The sequence below is a fragment of the Archocentrus centrarchus genome, unplaced genomic scaffold, assembly GCF_007364275.1.
Source record: "Archocentrus centrarchus isolate MPI-CPG fArcCen1 unplaced genomic scaffold, fArcCen1 scaffold_58_ctg1, whole genome shotgun sequence".
Lineage (NCBI taxonomy): Eukaryota > Metazoa > Chordata > Actinopteri > Cichliformes > Cichlidae > Archocentrus > Archocentrus centrarchus.
The window spans coordinates 858,834-875,372 of record NW_022060279.1 but is presented as its reverse complement, the minus strand read 5'-3'; the positions used below and the strand labels follow the sequence as shown (position 1 = coordinate 875,372).

Below are 16,539 nucleotides of genomic sequence, written 5' to 3'. Positions count from 1 at the left end.
AAGCTTCACGGTGCTTCATTTGCTCTACTGCACCATCATGTGGACAGAAAACGTAAAACAGGCAGTGATTACAGTCACACCCTAACAGGTTTGTGAAGCAGTAAACAGAATAAATGAGGTTTGTGATGCCGATACCTAAATTCCGAACTCATTCATATGGTGTCTGTCTTTATGATACAATGGTGGGGTCAAAAGGGAAAGTGGAAACAAATTTGGGGAGAGGGTTGTGACATGAATGTGATCTTGTTACTTAATTTATTACTAATTACTATGCGCAACTTGCATGCCAAACCCATGAGCCATTTCCTGAATGAGTCACGGTCAGGTGACTGCGAGGCTTCAGATGTCGTCACCACAAGCCTCGATGCGCACTTCACAAAAATCTTCCTGGAGAACTCGACACACACCTCAAAGCCTCGACACAAAGACATCACTAGCAAGACGGCAGAGGCAGTGTGATGGTTCCTGCCATCCATGTGGATGTTACCTGGGCACGTACCACCTACCTAAGCATTACTGCAGATCATGTACATGCTTATATGGAAACAGCATTCCCGTTGGCTGTGGCCTCTTTCAGCAGGATAATGCTCCCGGCCAATAAGCAAAAAAATGGTTCAGGAATGGTTTGAGGACCACGAGTTTGAGGTGTTGCCTTGGCCTCCAAATTCCTCAGATCTCCATCCAGCTGAGCATCTGTGGGACGTCCAATCCATGGAGGCCCCACCTCACAGCTTCAAGGATCCCACAGCACACCTTCAGGGATCTAGTGGAGAGCATGTCTCGATGGGTCAGGACGGTTTTGGGAGCAAAAGGGGATCAACACAATATTAGGCAGGTGGTCATAATGTTATGCTCTATTGGTGTACACACACAGTCATCATTTCCCCCATAGCTTTAGCTTCTATTCTGGGGAGCTGTCGTGTCATCTTCATATACACTCTTATGGTATGAAAAATCTTTTTTTATTATTAACCTTGCACTTTACAGGAACAGCACTTTCAGTCCTGGAAACTGTACTTTGTAATGATGCCAACAGCTGTAAACTTAAAATGCTTAAAAATGTTTTTATGAGTAAGATGAATAGAAATTGACTAAATATATATTTTTGTGACCTATACTAAACAAACTCAGCCCTGCCCTGCAGGTCAGTGATCGGCAGAGAGCATTCCCTCTGAGAAGCCTGGTTTAGTCCTCTTGGATATCTTTTCCTCCTCAGGCAGGAAACAGGATGACCGGATGAACTGGGCCATTTGGTTCAGAAGACCCGGCAGCAAAGTGCGTTTGGTAGCATAAACATTTAAGCGTTGACATCTACTGTGAAACTACAGCAACACTGCTGTTTGTGGATTTTAATGTTTCCTTGCATAGATGACATCAGAAAACATTGAAAAGAAGAGTTAAGTACTTAAGACACATTTAAAAACTAAAACCCCTCCCCAAAAAGTCAGCACTGATAAAGACAGTAAGTGGTCACACAAAGATGGCTGAATCCAGAGACGCCAGTCCTGAGTACACGTGTTTGTGTGTGTGTCAGCCTCAGGACTGTCTGCTTAGCCTCCAGGTGATCAAACTTCCTATAGCCATGCCAGCGATGAAGATGATGATGAGGCCATAGCTGTGAGAGCTCACTGACACGCTCTGCATGGACACAACCGCCAGCTCTGAGAAACTGTTGATCTGTGGACATGAATACACACACACACACACACACACACACACACACACTTTTTCAACCCAAGCCAGTCATTACATTCATTTGTGCATCATAAATCACCAGCTGTTTACATTTAAGAACTGTGTACAACTTAAAACAGAAAATAAATACAACTCCTTAACTTTAGGAAAATCCTGGTTCTACTGACAGGAATCACTTAGCTTAACCTTTATGCCTGTGATGAATAAAATACTGTGTATATATACACAGGTGCTGGTCATAAAATTAGAATATCATGAAAAAGTTGATTTATCTGTATATTATATTCATTCATTACACACAGACCGATATATTTCAAATGTCTGTTTCTTTTAATTTTGATGATTATAACTGACAACTAATGAAAACCCCAAATTCAGGATCTCAGAAAATTAGAATATTACTTCAGACCAATACAAAAAGAGGATTTTTAGAAATGTTGGCCAGCTGAAAAGTATGAACATGAAAGTATGAGCATGTACTGCACTCAGTACTTATTTGGGCTCCTTTTGCCTGGATTCCTGCAGCAATGCAGCGTGGCATGGAGTCCATCAGTCTGCTGCACTGCTCAGGTGTTATGAGGTTGCTCTGATTGTGGAATTCAGCTCTTCAGAATTGTTGGGTCTGGTGTATCACATCTTCCTCTTCACAATAGCCCATAGATTTTCTATGGGGTTAAAGGTCAGGCGAGTTTGCTGGCCAATGAAGAACAGGGATACCGTGGTCCTTAAAGCAGGTACTGGTAGCTTTGGCACTGTGTGCAGGTGCCAAGTCCTGTTAGAAAATGAAATCTGCATCTCCATGGAACCCTCCACGGCACCCCAAACAATCACTGACTGTAGAAACTTTACTCTGGACCTCAGCCAGCGTGGATTCTGTGCCTCTCCTCTCTTCCTCCAGACTCTGGGACCTTGATTTCCAAAGGAAATGCAACATTGACTTTGATCAGAGAACATAACTTTGGAGCACTCAGCAGCAGTCCAGTCCTTTTTGTCTTTAGCCCAGGCGAGACGCTTCTGACACGAGGACTGTGACAGCTGAAACCATGTCTGCATACGTCTGTGCGTGGTGGTTCTTGAAGCTCTGACTCCAGCTGCAGTCCACTCTTTGTGAATCTCCCCCATATTTTTGAATGGTTTTTGTTCCACAATCCTCTCCAGGGTGCAGTTATCCCTGTTGTTGGACACTTTTTTCTACCACATCTTTTCCTTCCCTTCGCCTCTCTATTAATGTGCTTGGGCACAGAGCTCTGTGAACAGCAGCCTCTTTAGCAATGACCTTTGGTGTCTTCCCTCCTTGTGCGAGGTGTCAAAGGTCGTCTTTTGGACAACTGTCAAGTCAGCAGTCTTCCCCGTGATTGTGTAGCCTACAGAACTAGACTGAGAGACCATTTAAAGGCCTTTGCAGGTGTTTGGAGTTAATTAGCTGATTAGAGTGTGGCACCAGGTGTCTGCAATATTGAACCTTTTCACAATATTCTAATTTTCTGAGATACTGAATTTGGGGTTTTCATTAGTTGTCAGTTATTCAGATTAAGATTCAGATTCAGAAAAACTTTATTCATCCCCGAGGGGCAATTTATGGCACACAGAGCACAACAGCACAATGCAATGCCAGTAGCCTGAGCAACACATTCTACATTACAAGTCAATACTTAAATAAATATATATATAACACCATCATAAACCTCTCTATATATAGCAATGACAAGCAGGTGTACCAATAATCTAGTGCTAACAATAACACCTGCTTAATAATTACTGCAATAATAATAATAATACATAATACTTAATCCAGCTCAATTAATAAATCCAACATTTCCAGCTAATATTAATTCTAATAAATAATTAATGCCTTCAGCATAGGACCGCATGAGACTACAATTAAGAAGCTGAACAGCTCTGGGCACAAAGGTCATCCTTCTCTGTGTCTTACATGCTGGACAATGTAAGCTACGACCTGAGTGAAGCCATTCGAACACTGAATAAAGAACCTGAGAAGGATCCTGGGTGATCCGATGTGCTAGTCTACGTGTTAAAAGTTCGTATACTGATAACAGATTTCTGAGTGGCAGTCCGACAATTTTGGTCCTCTGCAAATGTTCCTGTTTTGAAGACTGATTGATTAGAACCAACAGATGATGGAAAAGGTTATAATACTCTCAATAAATGATCAATAGAACATCCACATAATTTTTTTATTCACACCAAAGCAATTGAATTTCCTCAGAAGATACTGTCTCTGACGGCATTTCCAGATAATCAGATCATCTCCTCCGTGTTGGCTGAAAATTTCAGCTGATTGTCAAAGACAGTCCCTGGGTACTTCTACTCCTCCACCAGTTCAACAGATAAACCATGAATTAAAGTAGTTGAAGCCGACTCCAGTCGCTTATTTGAGAAAGTCACCACCATCTCTTTGGTCTTGCTGACATTCAGTTCAAGGCATGATTTATCACACCAGTCCACAAATCCCTGAAGGGCAGTACCGTGAGTCCACAGCATACCCGATAACATGGATAAAAGAACTGTATCGGTGTTTGGGCACTCCAGATGTTTAGAATCATCAAAATTAAAAGAAATAAACATTTGAAATATATCAGTCTGTGTGTAATGAATGAATATAATATACAAGTTTCACTTTTTGAATGGAATTACTGAAATAAATCAACTTGTTCATGATATTTTATGACCAGCACCTGTATATAGAGGTGGCTGTGCCTCATGAGGTAGAGCAGGTCTTCTCTATCTATCACAAGGTTGGTGGTTTGATCCCTGCATGCCCCGGTCTGCATGCCAAATTATCCTTGGACACGATACAGAACCACAAGTTGGTCCCGACGCGTTCATGGGTGTGTGATAGAAAGTGTTTAGATGTAGAAAAACGGGCTTGTGTGAAAGAGGCATGTTGTATAAAATGTGCTCGAAAAGTGCTCGAGAACAGTGCTAGAACAGTAGAACAGTGCTATATAATAGAGTTGGTGCATACTTCTAAATACTTGGGTCTTCTACTTGATGATTCTCTTCCTTTTAAACCACATGTGAAATACCTTTAAAGAAGTTGAAGCTTAAGCTGGTTTTTACTTTTGAAACAAGTTGTGTTTTTCTTTTAGTGAAAGAAAGCATCTTGTTGCTGCAACTTTCTGGACTATTGTGGATTATGGAGATTTGCTGTATATGAATGCCTCTGCACAATGGCTTCAGATGGTTGATACTGTTTATCATGCCTCTCTCAGGTTTATCACCAACTGTAAGGTATCGACTCGTCACTGTGATCGATATGCTCGGGTGGCCCGCTTTGTCCATCCGTAGATCCTGTCACTGGTACACTTTTATCTACAAGGCATTACTTGGGCTACTCCCAGCCTATATTTGTGCTTTAATCACACTGAGAAGCGCTGCTCCTCACTGACTCGTTCTCAGGATCAGTTTCTGTCCCTTTTGCTCGCACTGAAAAAGGCTTTTGTTGACTCTGCGTCCTCCTCATGGAAGAGGTTACAGAAAGATTGGAAACTGAGTGCCTTTAAATCAAAACTGCAGACTTTTGTGGCTGATTCCATAACTTGTGTTACTTAATTTATGTTGTAAAATGTTAATTATTTTATGTCTTTGAACATGTATTTTAACTATGTAATTTCTCTAAGGGTGTTTTATATTCTGTGGCTGCCTATCTTGGCCAGGACTCCCTTGAAAAAAAGAGGTTTTTAATCTCAGTGGGACCTTCCTGGTTAAATAAAGTTTGAATAAATTAAAATATAAGACCCGGTCCATTTATTACAAAACACTGGACTTTTTTTTTTTTTTTAATTTCCACTAGATGTTTTCATTTGACTGTAAGGTACTTTGAGTCGGCCTAGCCTGTGTAAAACCCACAGTGTGACTTTGACTCATTTATTCTCTCTCTGTGTAACTGAGAACAGAACTGACACTGAACAATCAGAACCGGTCCTGCTGGTGGGTTCAGGACCTTCTACGGCCCTGTCCAGCTCTCCTGGAGTCTCCTCCAGGCTGTGAGACTGTGCTCGGAGACACAGTCATCCTGTATATATTTAATAAATAAGATGATGACCAACTCAAACTTGTCATTGTCAGTTGTTAATAACAGCGTGCCTCATCGAGACAACCTGCTGTACACAAACTGCTTTCACTGAAAATATGAATAAAAATGAATAACAGCACTTTATCTGCACTTCTGTATTCTCTCACACATGTCTCAAAAGACAGTGAAGGTAAATAAGTGTAAACATACCCATCCTCCATGTTCCTGAACCCAGCTCAGTAGGTTGTTTCTGAAGAAGCTCACCGTCCAGGAAAGGACCTCTCTGACAGACTGCGGGAGACGAGCCTCCACCATCTGATGGACAAACACAGAGGTGATGTTAAAGTGGTGGAGGACAGCAGCAGAGGCATTCCTTTAAAATGGTGTCTACCCTTCCCCCCCAAATGGATCACCAATGAGTCAAAACTCTCCCTCAGCTCAGGCAATCCCAGCGCAAATATAGAAACTATGATAAGTTTAAACATTTTATAGTTCTTGTTCTGAAATTTTCTTCATCAGCTCTCAGTATCACATCACACACTGTTTCAATGAGTTTCTGTGCCTCAGTGTAAGCTTCATGTCCACAGATTTTTGGTACTTTGTTACCCATTTCATGCAGAGATGACAGATTCAAGTCTATCCTGAGGTTTTCCACCAGTTTATCAATGACACAGTTGATAAACAAAAGTTGTGCTGATTACACTATACTGCCAATATTTAGTCTGTTCCTGTGGTTACTAGTGTAACACCAGACTGTTTCAGAGACATGCTTTACTCTTGTGTTATTCACTTATTGATATCTGAACACATTTCATGTTGGCCACACCTGAGCTGTGACGTGAGTTTGGAATGACATCCACACCCTCAGTTCACAGGTCCCTGACTCCTGACTGGATTTCCATCCAGGGACCCTAGACCCCCCCAAGGTTAGTATATAAACAAGTTACCTTCTCTTCATGCTGGAACTAGTAACACACACACACATGCACGCACGCAACGCACACCATTGCTGTAGCTGTTTTGGTGCGATGGTGAATCAGCTCATAACCCTCTCTGATAGACGTGATCCCTGAGAAATGCAAGGCTGCAGTCATTAGAATGCAGTCTTGCATTTATCAGAACATTAAGCAATAAAGACGTCATCAGAACAACAGGAACTGCTTTTGAAGCCAACCCACCTTAACAGCAAGCCTGCCAGCCACATAGATGAGCACAGCGATCTTCTCCCAGGTGATTCCATCTGCAAACACTTTGTTTGCCACTTGCCGAAAATTGTCTGATTTGGAGCCAGGGGCAGAAGCCACACCATCTATCACACTGCAGCAGAGCAGCATAAGAGAACAATCTTTGAACAATCACTTACAGCCATTACCATTCAGGCTGACTGACAGATGCAGACTGAGGACAAAGCATTTATTAAACACTGATCTGTACATCACAAGGAACACACCAACAACCCCTCAAAGCACCTAGCTGCCTTTTACACCCTACCTGGATTAGCTGGAAGAGCCTCCTTCAGTGAGCTGTCTAGTTATCACTACTTAATAAACACAAACTACATTAGTGCAAATGTTCATTTGGCCTACATTAATCAGTGGCACTCATTCAATAATTACAATATCACTGTACTAAAGCAGATTCCCAACATGAGCTCTGGGATAAAGTGGATACTCACTCCTGGAACTCCTTGTCATCCTGCACTCTGTCACCGATGATACGGATCATTTTGCTCAGCTGCATGACCATCTTCTTCTCCTGTTCGGTCTTCACCTCAGTCAGTGGAGTGAGAGGCGGGATGTCCTCCGAGGGCACATCCTTCAGCTCTTCCTCTATGACTCTGCCAGAAAGTGCAGATTATTCATTAAAGACACAGACATTAAACTTTTGAAACATGTTCGTAGCCTTGTGGGCCTGTGGGTTCTCGCCCTGCACTCCGTCTTCCTCACACATCCTACAAACTTACTTAGGTTAAGTTAACTGACCATAGGTGTGAATGTAAGTGTGAATGGTTCTCTCTTTGTCGAATGGACTTATGCTCCCCCTTTGTAACTACACTGTACTGCCAGCAGTATTCACTCATCTGCCTTCACACACATGAACCTGAGTAATATCCATTCTTAATCCAGAGGCTTTAATATGATGTGGGCCCACCCTTTGCAGCTGTAACAGCTTCAGCTCTTCTGGGAAGTCTTTCCACAGGTTTAGGAGTGTTTATGGGAATTTCTGACCATTCTTCCAGAAGCACATCTGTGAGGTCAGACACTGATGTTGGAGAGAAGGCCTGGCTCACAGTCTCCACTCTAATCCATCCCAAAGGTGTTCTATCAGGCTGAGGTCAGGACTCTGTGCAGGCCAGTCAAACTGGCTCATCCATGTCTTTATGGAGCTGCTTTGTCCCTCTAGTTTTTTGTTGTTGTTTTTTTTCCTTTTTTCATTCCTTCATGTCTGTTCTGATCATTTCAGTCCTTATATTGATGCTTTGATTATTAATTGCAGTGAAAAGTAGCTGGAAATTCACAGGACTCAAAAGCAGAGAGCTACCACAGCCAATATGGCGGATGTGCTGACGTATCACAGCAAGGGCCAATCTGCTCAATGAGGCCTCTACGTATGTGTGTCTATGGAGGACCCGGCTCGTAGTTACATTTCTTGAGAGGTGCGTGTTAGGTTATGTCGTAGGTTAGTGCACAGGTTCAGATGGGTTTCTGTAGCAGCGCTCGTCTCAGGTGGACTTTGAGGTTGGTGGGTTTTCCCTTGGGAAGTGTTCCGCACAATTTGCCATCATCCACAACAAGACACTCGTTCTGTCTGTCTCGCTATCGTACTCAAAGAAAGAAAGAAATACTGCTGCCATTACTTTGCAGAATGGGAGGAAAGAGGAAAAAGACTGAGCAGAATGGATACAGTGTGTTCTTGCTGAAAAGTAATTTGCAAACTAACTTTCATCATTCACAGATATTTAAGGGGAAATAAACAGACCCTGGGGCAGACCCAGGACATGCTGGAGAGATTATATCTCTCAGCTGGCCTGGGAACGCCTTGGGGTTCCTCCAGATGAGCTGGTGGAGGTGGCTGGGAAGAGGCAGGTCTGGGCTTCTCTGCATTGGCTGCTGTCCCCGTGACCCGGCCCCAGATAAGTGGAAGAAAAATGGATGGATGGATGGATGGATGGATGGGCTCTACTCTTTAGTGTAGTGTTTCACTGCTCATTAAGTGTGTAACGGTACAACTCTTATTTTATTTTGTCAATTTATGCTCTGTCCTCTTAATAATTTCAGTGAAATAATTAACTTGTATGCACAACTATTCAATGGTACCACGAGGTGGTGATGCCTTCCTTTTTGTTGTATTGACCTATAGTTGAAAGTTGTACACAGAAACTGACAGACATTTTCGGATAGATGTCATGTGTGCCAGTCACCAGTCATGGCTGACTGTGGCCAATTAGAAAACTGGAGTGTAACACTGACCCATATAGACCCTTTTACAGCCTATGTCATCAAAGGATCTGCGCACATTTTGGCAACGGAAGTGAACTGCTACTCCATTCAAATCAATAAGAACGAGGAGACTGTGCAGCATTTAAACGTGATTTAAAAGCGATATCAGCATCAAAATGTCTGCTGTTGCGTGTTTGGCTGTCAGAATTTCTACTCTACCAAAAGTGCACTGAAGTTGTACCGAATCCTACGGGATCACAGCTGTTTGAGAGAAAACGGAGGCATCTGTGGTTGCAAACCATCAAATGTACTGATAAAAATTGGACTGAGGACACGATCAGAAATGCTCACGTTTGAAGCGCCCGTTTATATCAGGTAAAGTTATTTATCTTCCGTTGTTTATACTGGGATGTCAGGTATCTAAAGTAAACAGCATTAGCTGGTGGGCTGTTTAGCTTTTAAACTGTAGTGTGGCTGTTTACAGGTGAGGCATCGCTGGACTCAGAGAGTCCTGATTTTTAAATTAATATTTAGATTACAAAATGCAGTGCCAGTCAAAAGTCTGAGCAGACTCACATATTAATGGTTGAGCGTGTCTCACAGTGTGACTGGAACAGTATATACACTGCTCAAAAAAATAAAGGGAACACTTAAACAACACAATGGCCTCTTTCCCACCAACAGGGTTCCGGAGCCGGAGCCGTAATTTGAACCGTTAGGCGTTGCTCCGACTCCCGAACCTCGGCGGTGGGAAAGTAGCAAATATAACTCCAAGTAAATCAAACTTCTGTGAAATCAAACTGTCCACTTAGGAAGCAACACTGATTGACAATCAATTTCACATGCTGTTGTGCTAATGGAATAGACAACAGGTGGAAATTATTAGCAGTAATTGGCAATAAAGGAGTGGTTCTGCAGGTGGGGACCACAGACCACTTCTCAGTACCTATGCTTTCTGGCTGATGTTTTGGTCACTTTTGAATGTTGGTGGTGCTTTCACACTCGTGGTAGCATGAGACAGACTCTACAACCCACACAAGTGGCTCAGGTAGTGCAGCTCATCCGGGATGGCACATCAATGCGAGCTGTGGCAAGAAGGTTTGCTGTGTCTGTCAGTGTAGTGTCCAGAGGCTGGAGACGCTACCAGGAGACAGGCCAGTACACCAGGAGACGTGGAGGAGGCCATAGGAGGGCAACAACCCAGCAGCAGGACCGCTGCCTCCGCCTTTGTGCGAGGAAGAACAGGAGGAGCACTGCCAGAGCCCTGCAAAATGACCTCCAGCAGGCCACAAATGTGCATGTGTCTGCACAAACGGTTAGAAACTGACTCCATGAGGATGGTATGAGGGCCCGACGTCCACAGTTGGGGGTTGTGCTCACAGCCCAACACCATGCAGGACGCTTGGCATTTGCCAGAGAACACCAGGATTGGCAAATTCACCACTGGCGCCCTGTGCTCTTCACAGATGAAAGCAGGTTCACACTGAGCACATGTGACAGACGTGACAGAGTCTGGAGACGCCGTGGAGAGCGATCTGCTGCCTGCAACATCCTTCAGCATGACCGGTTTGGCAGTGGGTCAGTAATGGTGTGGAGTGGCATTTCTTTGGAGGGCCGCACAGCCCTCCATGTGCTCGCCAGAGGTAGCATGACTGCCATTAGGTACCGAGATGAGATCCTCAGACCCCTTGTGAGACCATATGCTGGTGCGGTCTGCCCTGGGTTCCTCCTAATGCAGGACAATGCTAGACCTCATATGGCTGGAGTGTGTCAGCAGTTCCTGCAAGATGAAGGCATTGAAGCTATGGACTGGCCCGCCCGTTCCCCAGACCTGAATCCGATTGAGCACATCTGGGACATCATGTCTCGCTCCATCCACCAACGTCACATTACACCACAGACTGTCCAGGAGTTGGCAGATGCTTTAGTCCAGGTCTGGGAGGAGATCCCTCAGGAGACCATCCACCACCTCATCAGGAGCATGCCCAGGTGTTGTAGGGAGGTCATACAGTCACGTGGAGGCCACACACAATACTGAGCCTCATTTTGACTTGTTTTAAGGACATTACATCAAAGTTGGATCAGCCTGTAGTGTGTTTTTCCACTTTAATTTTGTGTGTGACTCCCAATCCAGGCCTCCATTGGTTAATAAATTTGATTTCCATTGATGATTTTTGTGTGATTTTGTTGTCAGCACATTCAACTTTGTACAGAACAAAGTATTCAATGAGAATATTTCATTCATTCAGATCTAGGATGTGTTATTTGAGTGTTCCCTTTATTTTTTTGAGCAGTGTATATTTTTTTCATTGTTAATCAATAATATCTGCATACAGAAAACTCTTAACAGGCTAGAAAAGCAGTTTGACAAAGTACTCACGCTGTCATGCAGGTACAATCGCTGTGAGGACGTAGTTCTCTGACTTGTTTACAATGACCCGAGCCTCATACACAGCAGTCCTGCTTCCTTGTCTTTGGCTTGGAAGAACTTCTGCCTTCAAGACACAAAACTCCGAGTCTGTGTCATGATATTTGGCGTGCGGTAAACGACCGCAAACAACATAACTGTAAGCATCCAGTGACTTATATGCGCAGCAACTTCTCTCCAGTGTATAGGCTACATTTCTCCACAACACACGTATATATCCGCCCACAGATACTGGGCCACTTGCTAACATACCACAGGGAACGGAGTCGGTTGCCGCTTAATTTTCGCAGGTAGTTTTCACGATCTTTCATTGACTTCTCGTAGATTGAAAAGCTATTGAACTCTGTCGTATTTCCGTTTCCAAAATGCACGTGCATCGCTACCTACGTCATCATTGTTTACAAAGAGTAAAAGGGTCTATAGAAGGTATTTGTCCCCCACCATTCAGTACAGGACGTTCCCTTTGGGACAGGACTTCCTTGTTCAGCCACACTCTGGGATCTGAGCAGTTACTGTTAGAAGTCTATTTCCAGCCCCTTTCATATGAACTACTTTCCTTTCATGCCTGAATGAACACCCTGCTCACAGTACATTCTGAATGAATGCTGCCACATTGTGTTAATGTATTATCAGGCTGCAACTCTGTAATGTTAAAATGGCACAGGACTAATGTTCCCAACCTGATGCAATGTGGAAAATGTGTCTGTCAGCATGTGCTGATCCCAGGCAGGCCGCAGTTCGCATGTTGGGTTCTAAAACATAAACTCGTGTAGTCAAACCCTGTTTTTAAAACCACTCTCAAAGGATGTGCTGAACTATAGAGAACTGATTCCACAATATAAGTACAGTGTATCATAAAAGTGAGTACACCCCTCACATGTCTGCAGATATTTAAGTATATCTTTTCATGGGACAACACTGACAAAATGACACTTTGACACAATGAAAAGTAGTCTGTGTGCAGCTTATATAACAGTGTAAATTTATTCTTCCCTCAAAATAACTCAATATACAGCCATTAATGTCTAAACCAGCAGCTACAAAAGTGAGTACACCCCTAAGAGACTACACCCGTAAATGTCCAAATAGAGCACTGCTTGTCATTTCCCCTCTAAAATGTCATGTGACTCATTAGTGTTACTCGGTCTCAGGTGTGCACAGGGAGCAGGTGTGTCCAGTTCTGTAGTACAGCTCTCACACTCTCTCATACTGGTCACTGAAAGTTCCAACATGGCAAAGAACTCTGTGAGGACCTTAAAGATGAATTGTTGCTCTACATGAAGACTGTTATATAAGCTGCACACAGACTACTTTACACTGTGTCAAAGTGTCATTTTGTCAGTGTTGTCCCATAAAAAGATATACTTACATATATGCAGACATGTGAGGGGTGTACTCACTTTTGTGATACACTGTAAATGTCAAAAAGTTGCAGATGAAGTTTTGTAAAATTACTGTGTTATATTACATATTTTAGAGACTGTAGAAAAACGTGAATAACTCTAGTCCAGTTTTATAATATTATCTTGTATTTTACTCAGATATTATTAGTTACCTGGGAGGAAAAGTTTGAATGATACAAATTCCCACAAAAAGAAATGAAGCCCATTACGGAGAACTTTTTCAAAGTTTTGGTTAAATTGTTTTGTTTTGTTTTTTTTTTTGGTTTGTGGTGTCAATCTGTGATAGGAATAAACTGACAAAGTAACAAAGTACAAATACTTCGTTACTGTACTTAAGTAGATTTTTCAGGTATCTGTACTTTACTTGAGTATTTATTTTTCTGACTACTTCTTACTTTTACTCCCTACATTTTTACACAAGTATCTGTACTTTCTACTTCTTACATTTTCAAACAGACTCGTTACTTTTTAACACGTCAGAGTAAAGTTTGCATTTCCGTCAAACATCAAACAATCTGAGCCTAAACGGAGGAATAATAACAGATAAGAGACAATCGTACTGTGTGTCCTCCATCACCGGCTTATTGGGTACAAAGGGATTAAATACGCAAACCCATATAATTAATGTATCATTTATAGCGCTATAATCAGGGGTCACAGCGGGCCGGACCGAGTCCGTAAGTTATGCTCGTGGGACATAAACAGCTTAGCTAGCGCTACTGAAGAGGAGCGAGCATAAAGGGAGTAACGTGTGGCAGGTAAATGCAACGTTTCTAAATGCTCAACAAATATCAGCAAACACACAAAGTGTGTGCAGTTTGTCACACAGTGTGTCTGCTAGCTAAAAGAAGAGCTGCTGTATTTCAGGGAGAGCAAAGAGAGAGAAGTTCACTCAGAGATGGAGAAAGAGGACAGGAGAGGAAGAAGAGAGGTTAGATTTAAAGGTAAGGACTGGAAAATAAACTGAAGTATGCTGACTTTGTGTTATTCAAAGATTGTATGAAAATACTGCAGTTTAGTGTGTGATAAACAGGTTATCTTGTTGTACTGTATTTACAGTAAAGCTCTGTGTTGGTGCACAGAGGCTGTGTTGATGGTCAGAGTTACAGGTTACATCAGTGCAGCAGAGATGAGTTTGAATCAAAGCTGCTGATGCTGAGATTCATTCACTGAATCCAACATTTCTACAGCCTGTATGCTGTCAGTGTAGGGGATGGAGATCAGCTCAGAGAGCTGTGAAATACTGGGTTACATCTTTGTGAGTTCACTTCATCCACACAGAGCAGTAAACCTCAGAGCAGCAGCAGCAGGTCAGCTGATCACAGCCTGCACACCAACATCATTTACTGCAGCTACAATAGAAAGCTGTGATTCTTCTCCCCATGCAGAGCCACTACAGCTGATCTTAGGGTTCCTCCACCTTCTGAATCCCACTGTAACCCCTGAGTATCCTCATGTTGGTGTTTAGGTGGAGGCACAGTCACCCTCTACTATGGAGGACACAGAGAACAGAGCTGTGTTTAAATTCCCTTTCACAGTTTGTGTCCTACATAACAGATTCAAGCTGAGTGCATTCATTAGGATTAAAATTTAGATTGGAATAACATTTGAATTCTCATGTAATATTATTTTATATTATTACAATAATATATAATGAGGTTCAGTTAGCTTACAGAAAATTAGCAGGTAGAAACATCCTCCAAAGAGTAAGAAAGTAAACTTTCTTACTTTGAGTACATTTCAGAGCCTGTACTTTTTTACTTTTACTTAAGTAAAGAAGTTGAACCAGTACTTCAACTTTTACCAAAGTATTTTTTAACACAAGTACTTGTACTTCTGCTTAAGTACAGAATGTCAGTACTTTTGCCACCTGTGAAACTGATGGTGTTGGTCTGAGTCCTGCTGTGGGGAATACACCTTGAAGATATCAACATTTCAGAGGCAGACACACCCTCAGAGTTTATTGGGCTTTATCATTAACTTCTTTATGAGATATGACACATGTTTTATAACTGGTGGGATTTACTGTAAAAAGAAAACACTACTGTGTAATGACAACAAATCTTCATTTAGATGAGGACAGTAACATTGGAGGATTGGGTTATAAAATGTATAATTATTTGTTGTAATAAATATATTACCTGCATATATATATTCATATATATTCAAGACCCAAAGGTGGAGAGAGCCTGGGTCTCTCCACCTTTGAATAAAAGGATAAATGTTTAAAAGTAAACTCCAGGAAATGGATTAATAAAGTGGCTGAGGCAAACAACAGACACTTTAATAAATAAATAGGTACATTAAGCATTAGAAAGTGCCAGACTAACTTCTCAGTCTCATCTTATCTTGGAGTTTTGGCCACAGTACGTACAATTAAAACATCACCAACGTCACCATGTTCTGTTATTATGTACAAGACTGCTCTGTGTGACAAACTGAAACATCAGGAGAGAAGATGTACTTTTTGGCTTTATGAGAGGAATCTGAGTCATGAAAAACCAGCTTGGACGAGACCAAATGATGAAGGCCGACTCGCAGCACCCAGACTGTGTGTGTGTAGATAGCAGCAGTATGAATGTTAGAGAGGAACACGGGCTCAGAGAGGGAGAGACAGCTCACAGGCCCGTCTCTAACAGGACCCACAGAGATATCGGCATGACCCTTTATCCTTTTTATACTGTCTAATGACTGAATAATAAACTATTTTAATAAAGGACTGTTCGCCAAACAATGATGAAAGTCATCGTTTTACACAGTTTGACTGCTTTTCTCAGTTTGCTGTGACTGCGAGGTGAAAATCACGATCGTTTTTACATTAATCCAACAGCTTGTTGTAGCTTAAAGACCAAAGAAATGCTTAAATTAAAAACATTAAAACACTATTGACCACTTTGCTTTGGGCACCCTTCCGTGACTGCGTGCTAAACTTCAGCGACAAAGAGCTACAATGTAAGTACTTAAAGGAACTCACTCTTTGATCAGGGCTTCCCCGATCCTCTCATCTGCGGAGGAGCAAAAACACAAGCGTCAGCTGGGAATGCACGTTAACAACGATACACCAGCGGCTCCGTGATCCCCGCAGACAAACTAAAGGCAGCAATGAAACAAGAATAATCTGACTCTGAGTCACCAAGCTTACCTGACATACCGTTTCCTTCGCACGCCATTGTTTGAAGAGAAGTGAGAAACTTCTTGAACAAACTCTGCCTCTTCCTCTGGCGTCACATTAAACTAAATTTAATTAAACTTTAAAAAAAAAAAAAAAAAAAGCGCCACCTAACAAAGCGATGTCAATTTACGTCAGCCGGTGTTTCCTCGAAGTCTAAAAAAGCCGGAAACTATCAGCCCGAGGCCTCCACGTGCTGTACCTGCGTACGTAGACGCCGCACTGCGCGCTGACTCGCATGTTAACATCGCCGCCATATTGGATGTGGCAAACATAAACACAGAGGTGCGTCACTGCGGTGCTGGATCACATGGGCTTACCGTTCACAGGTAAGAGACAACAGTTATTATTTTTTGTATTTGGCCATT

At 42.4% G+C, this 16,539-nt stretch overlaps 1 protein-coding gene across 3 annotated transcripts; it reads right to left on the bottom strand.

Moving 5' to 3' along the window:
* Window positions 1-1,334: 1,334 nt before the first annotated feature.
* Window positions 1,335-16,333, bottom strand: LOC115777626 (apoptosis regulator BAX-like). Of its 3 annotated transcripts, XM_030725547.1 has the most exons (7): window positions 16,145-16,332; window positions 15,977-16,007; window positions 11,552-11,666; window positions 7,407-7,568; window positions 6,910-7,048; window positions 5,942-6,046; window positions 1,335-1,677 (listed from the first exon to the last, which is right to left on the bottom strand). In XM_030725547.1, the coding sequence occupies exons 3-7, from the start codon at window positions 11,557-11,559 to the stop codon at window positions 1,537-1,539; spliced, it is 555 nt and encodes a 184-aa protein (XP_030581407.1). In that variant the 5' UTR covers window positions 11,560-11,666; window positions 15,977-16,007; window positions 16,145-16,332; the 3' UTR covers window positions 1,335-1,536. The 3 variants fall into 3 exon arrangements, with proteins under 3 accessions (XP_030581407.1, XP_030581406.1, XP_030581405.1); XM_030725546.1 differs by lacking the exon at window positions 11,552-11,666 and having other exon boundaries at window positions 16,154-16,333; XM_030725545.1 differs by lacking the exon at window positions 11,552-11,666 and having other exon boundaries at window positions 16,145-16,331.
* Window positions 16,334-16,539: the final 206 nt, after the last annotated feature.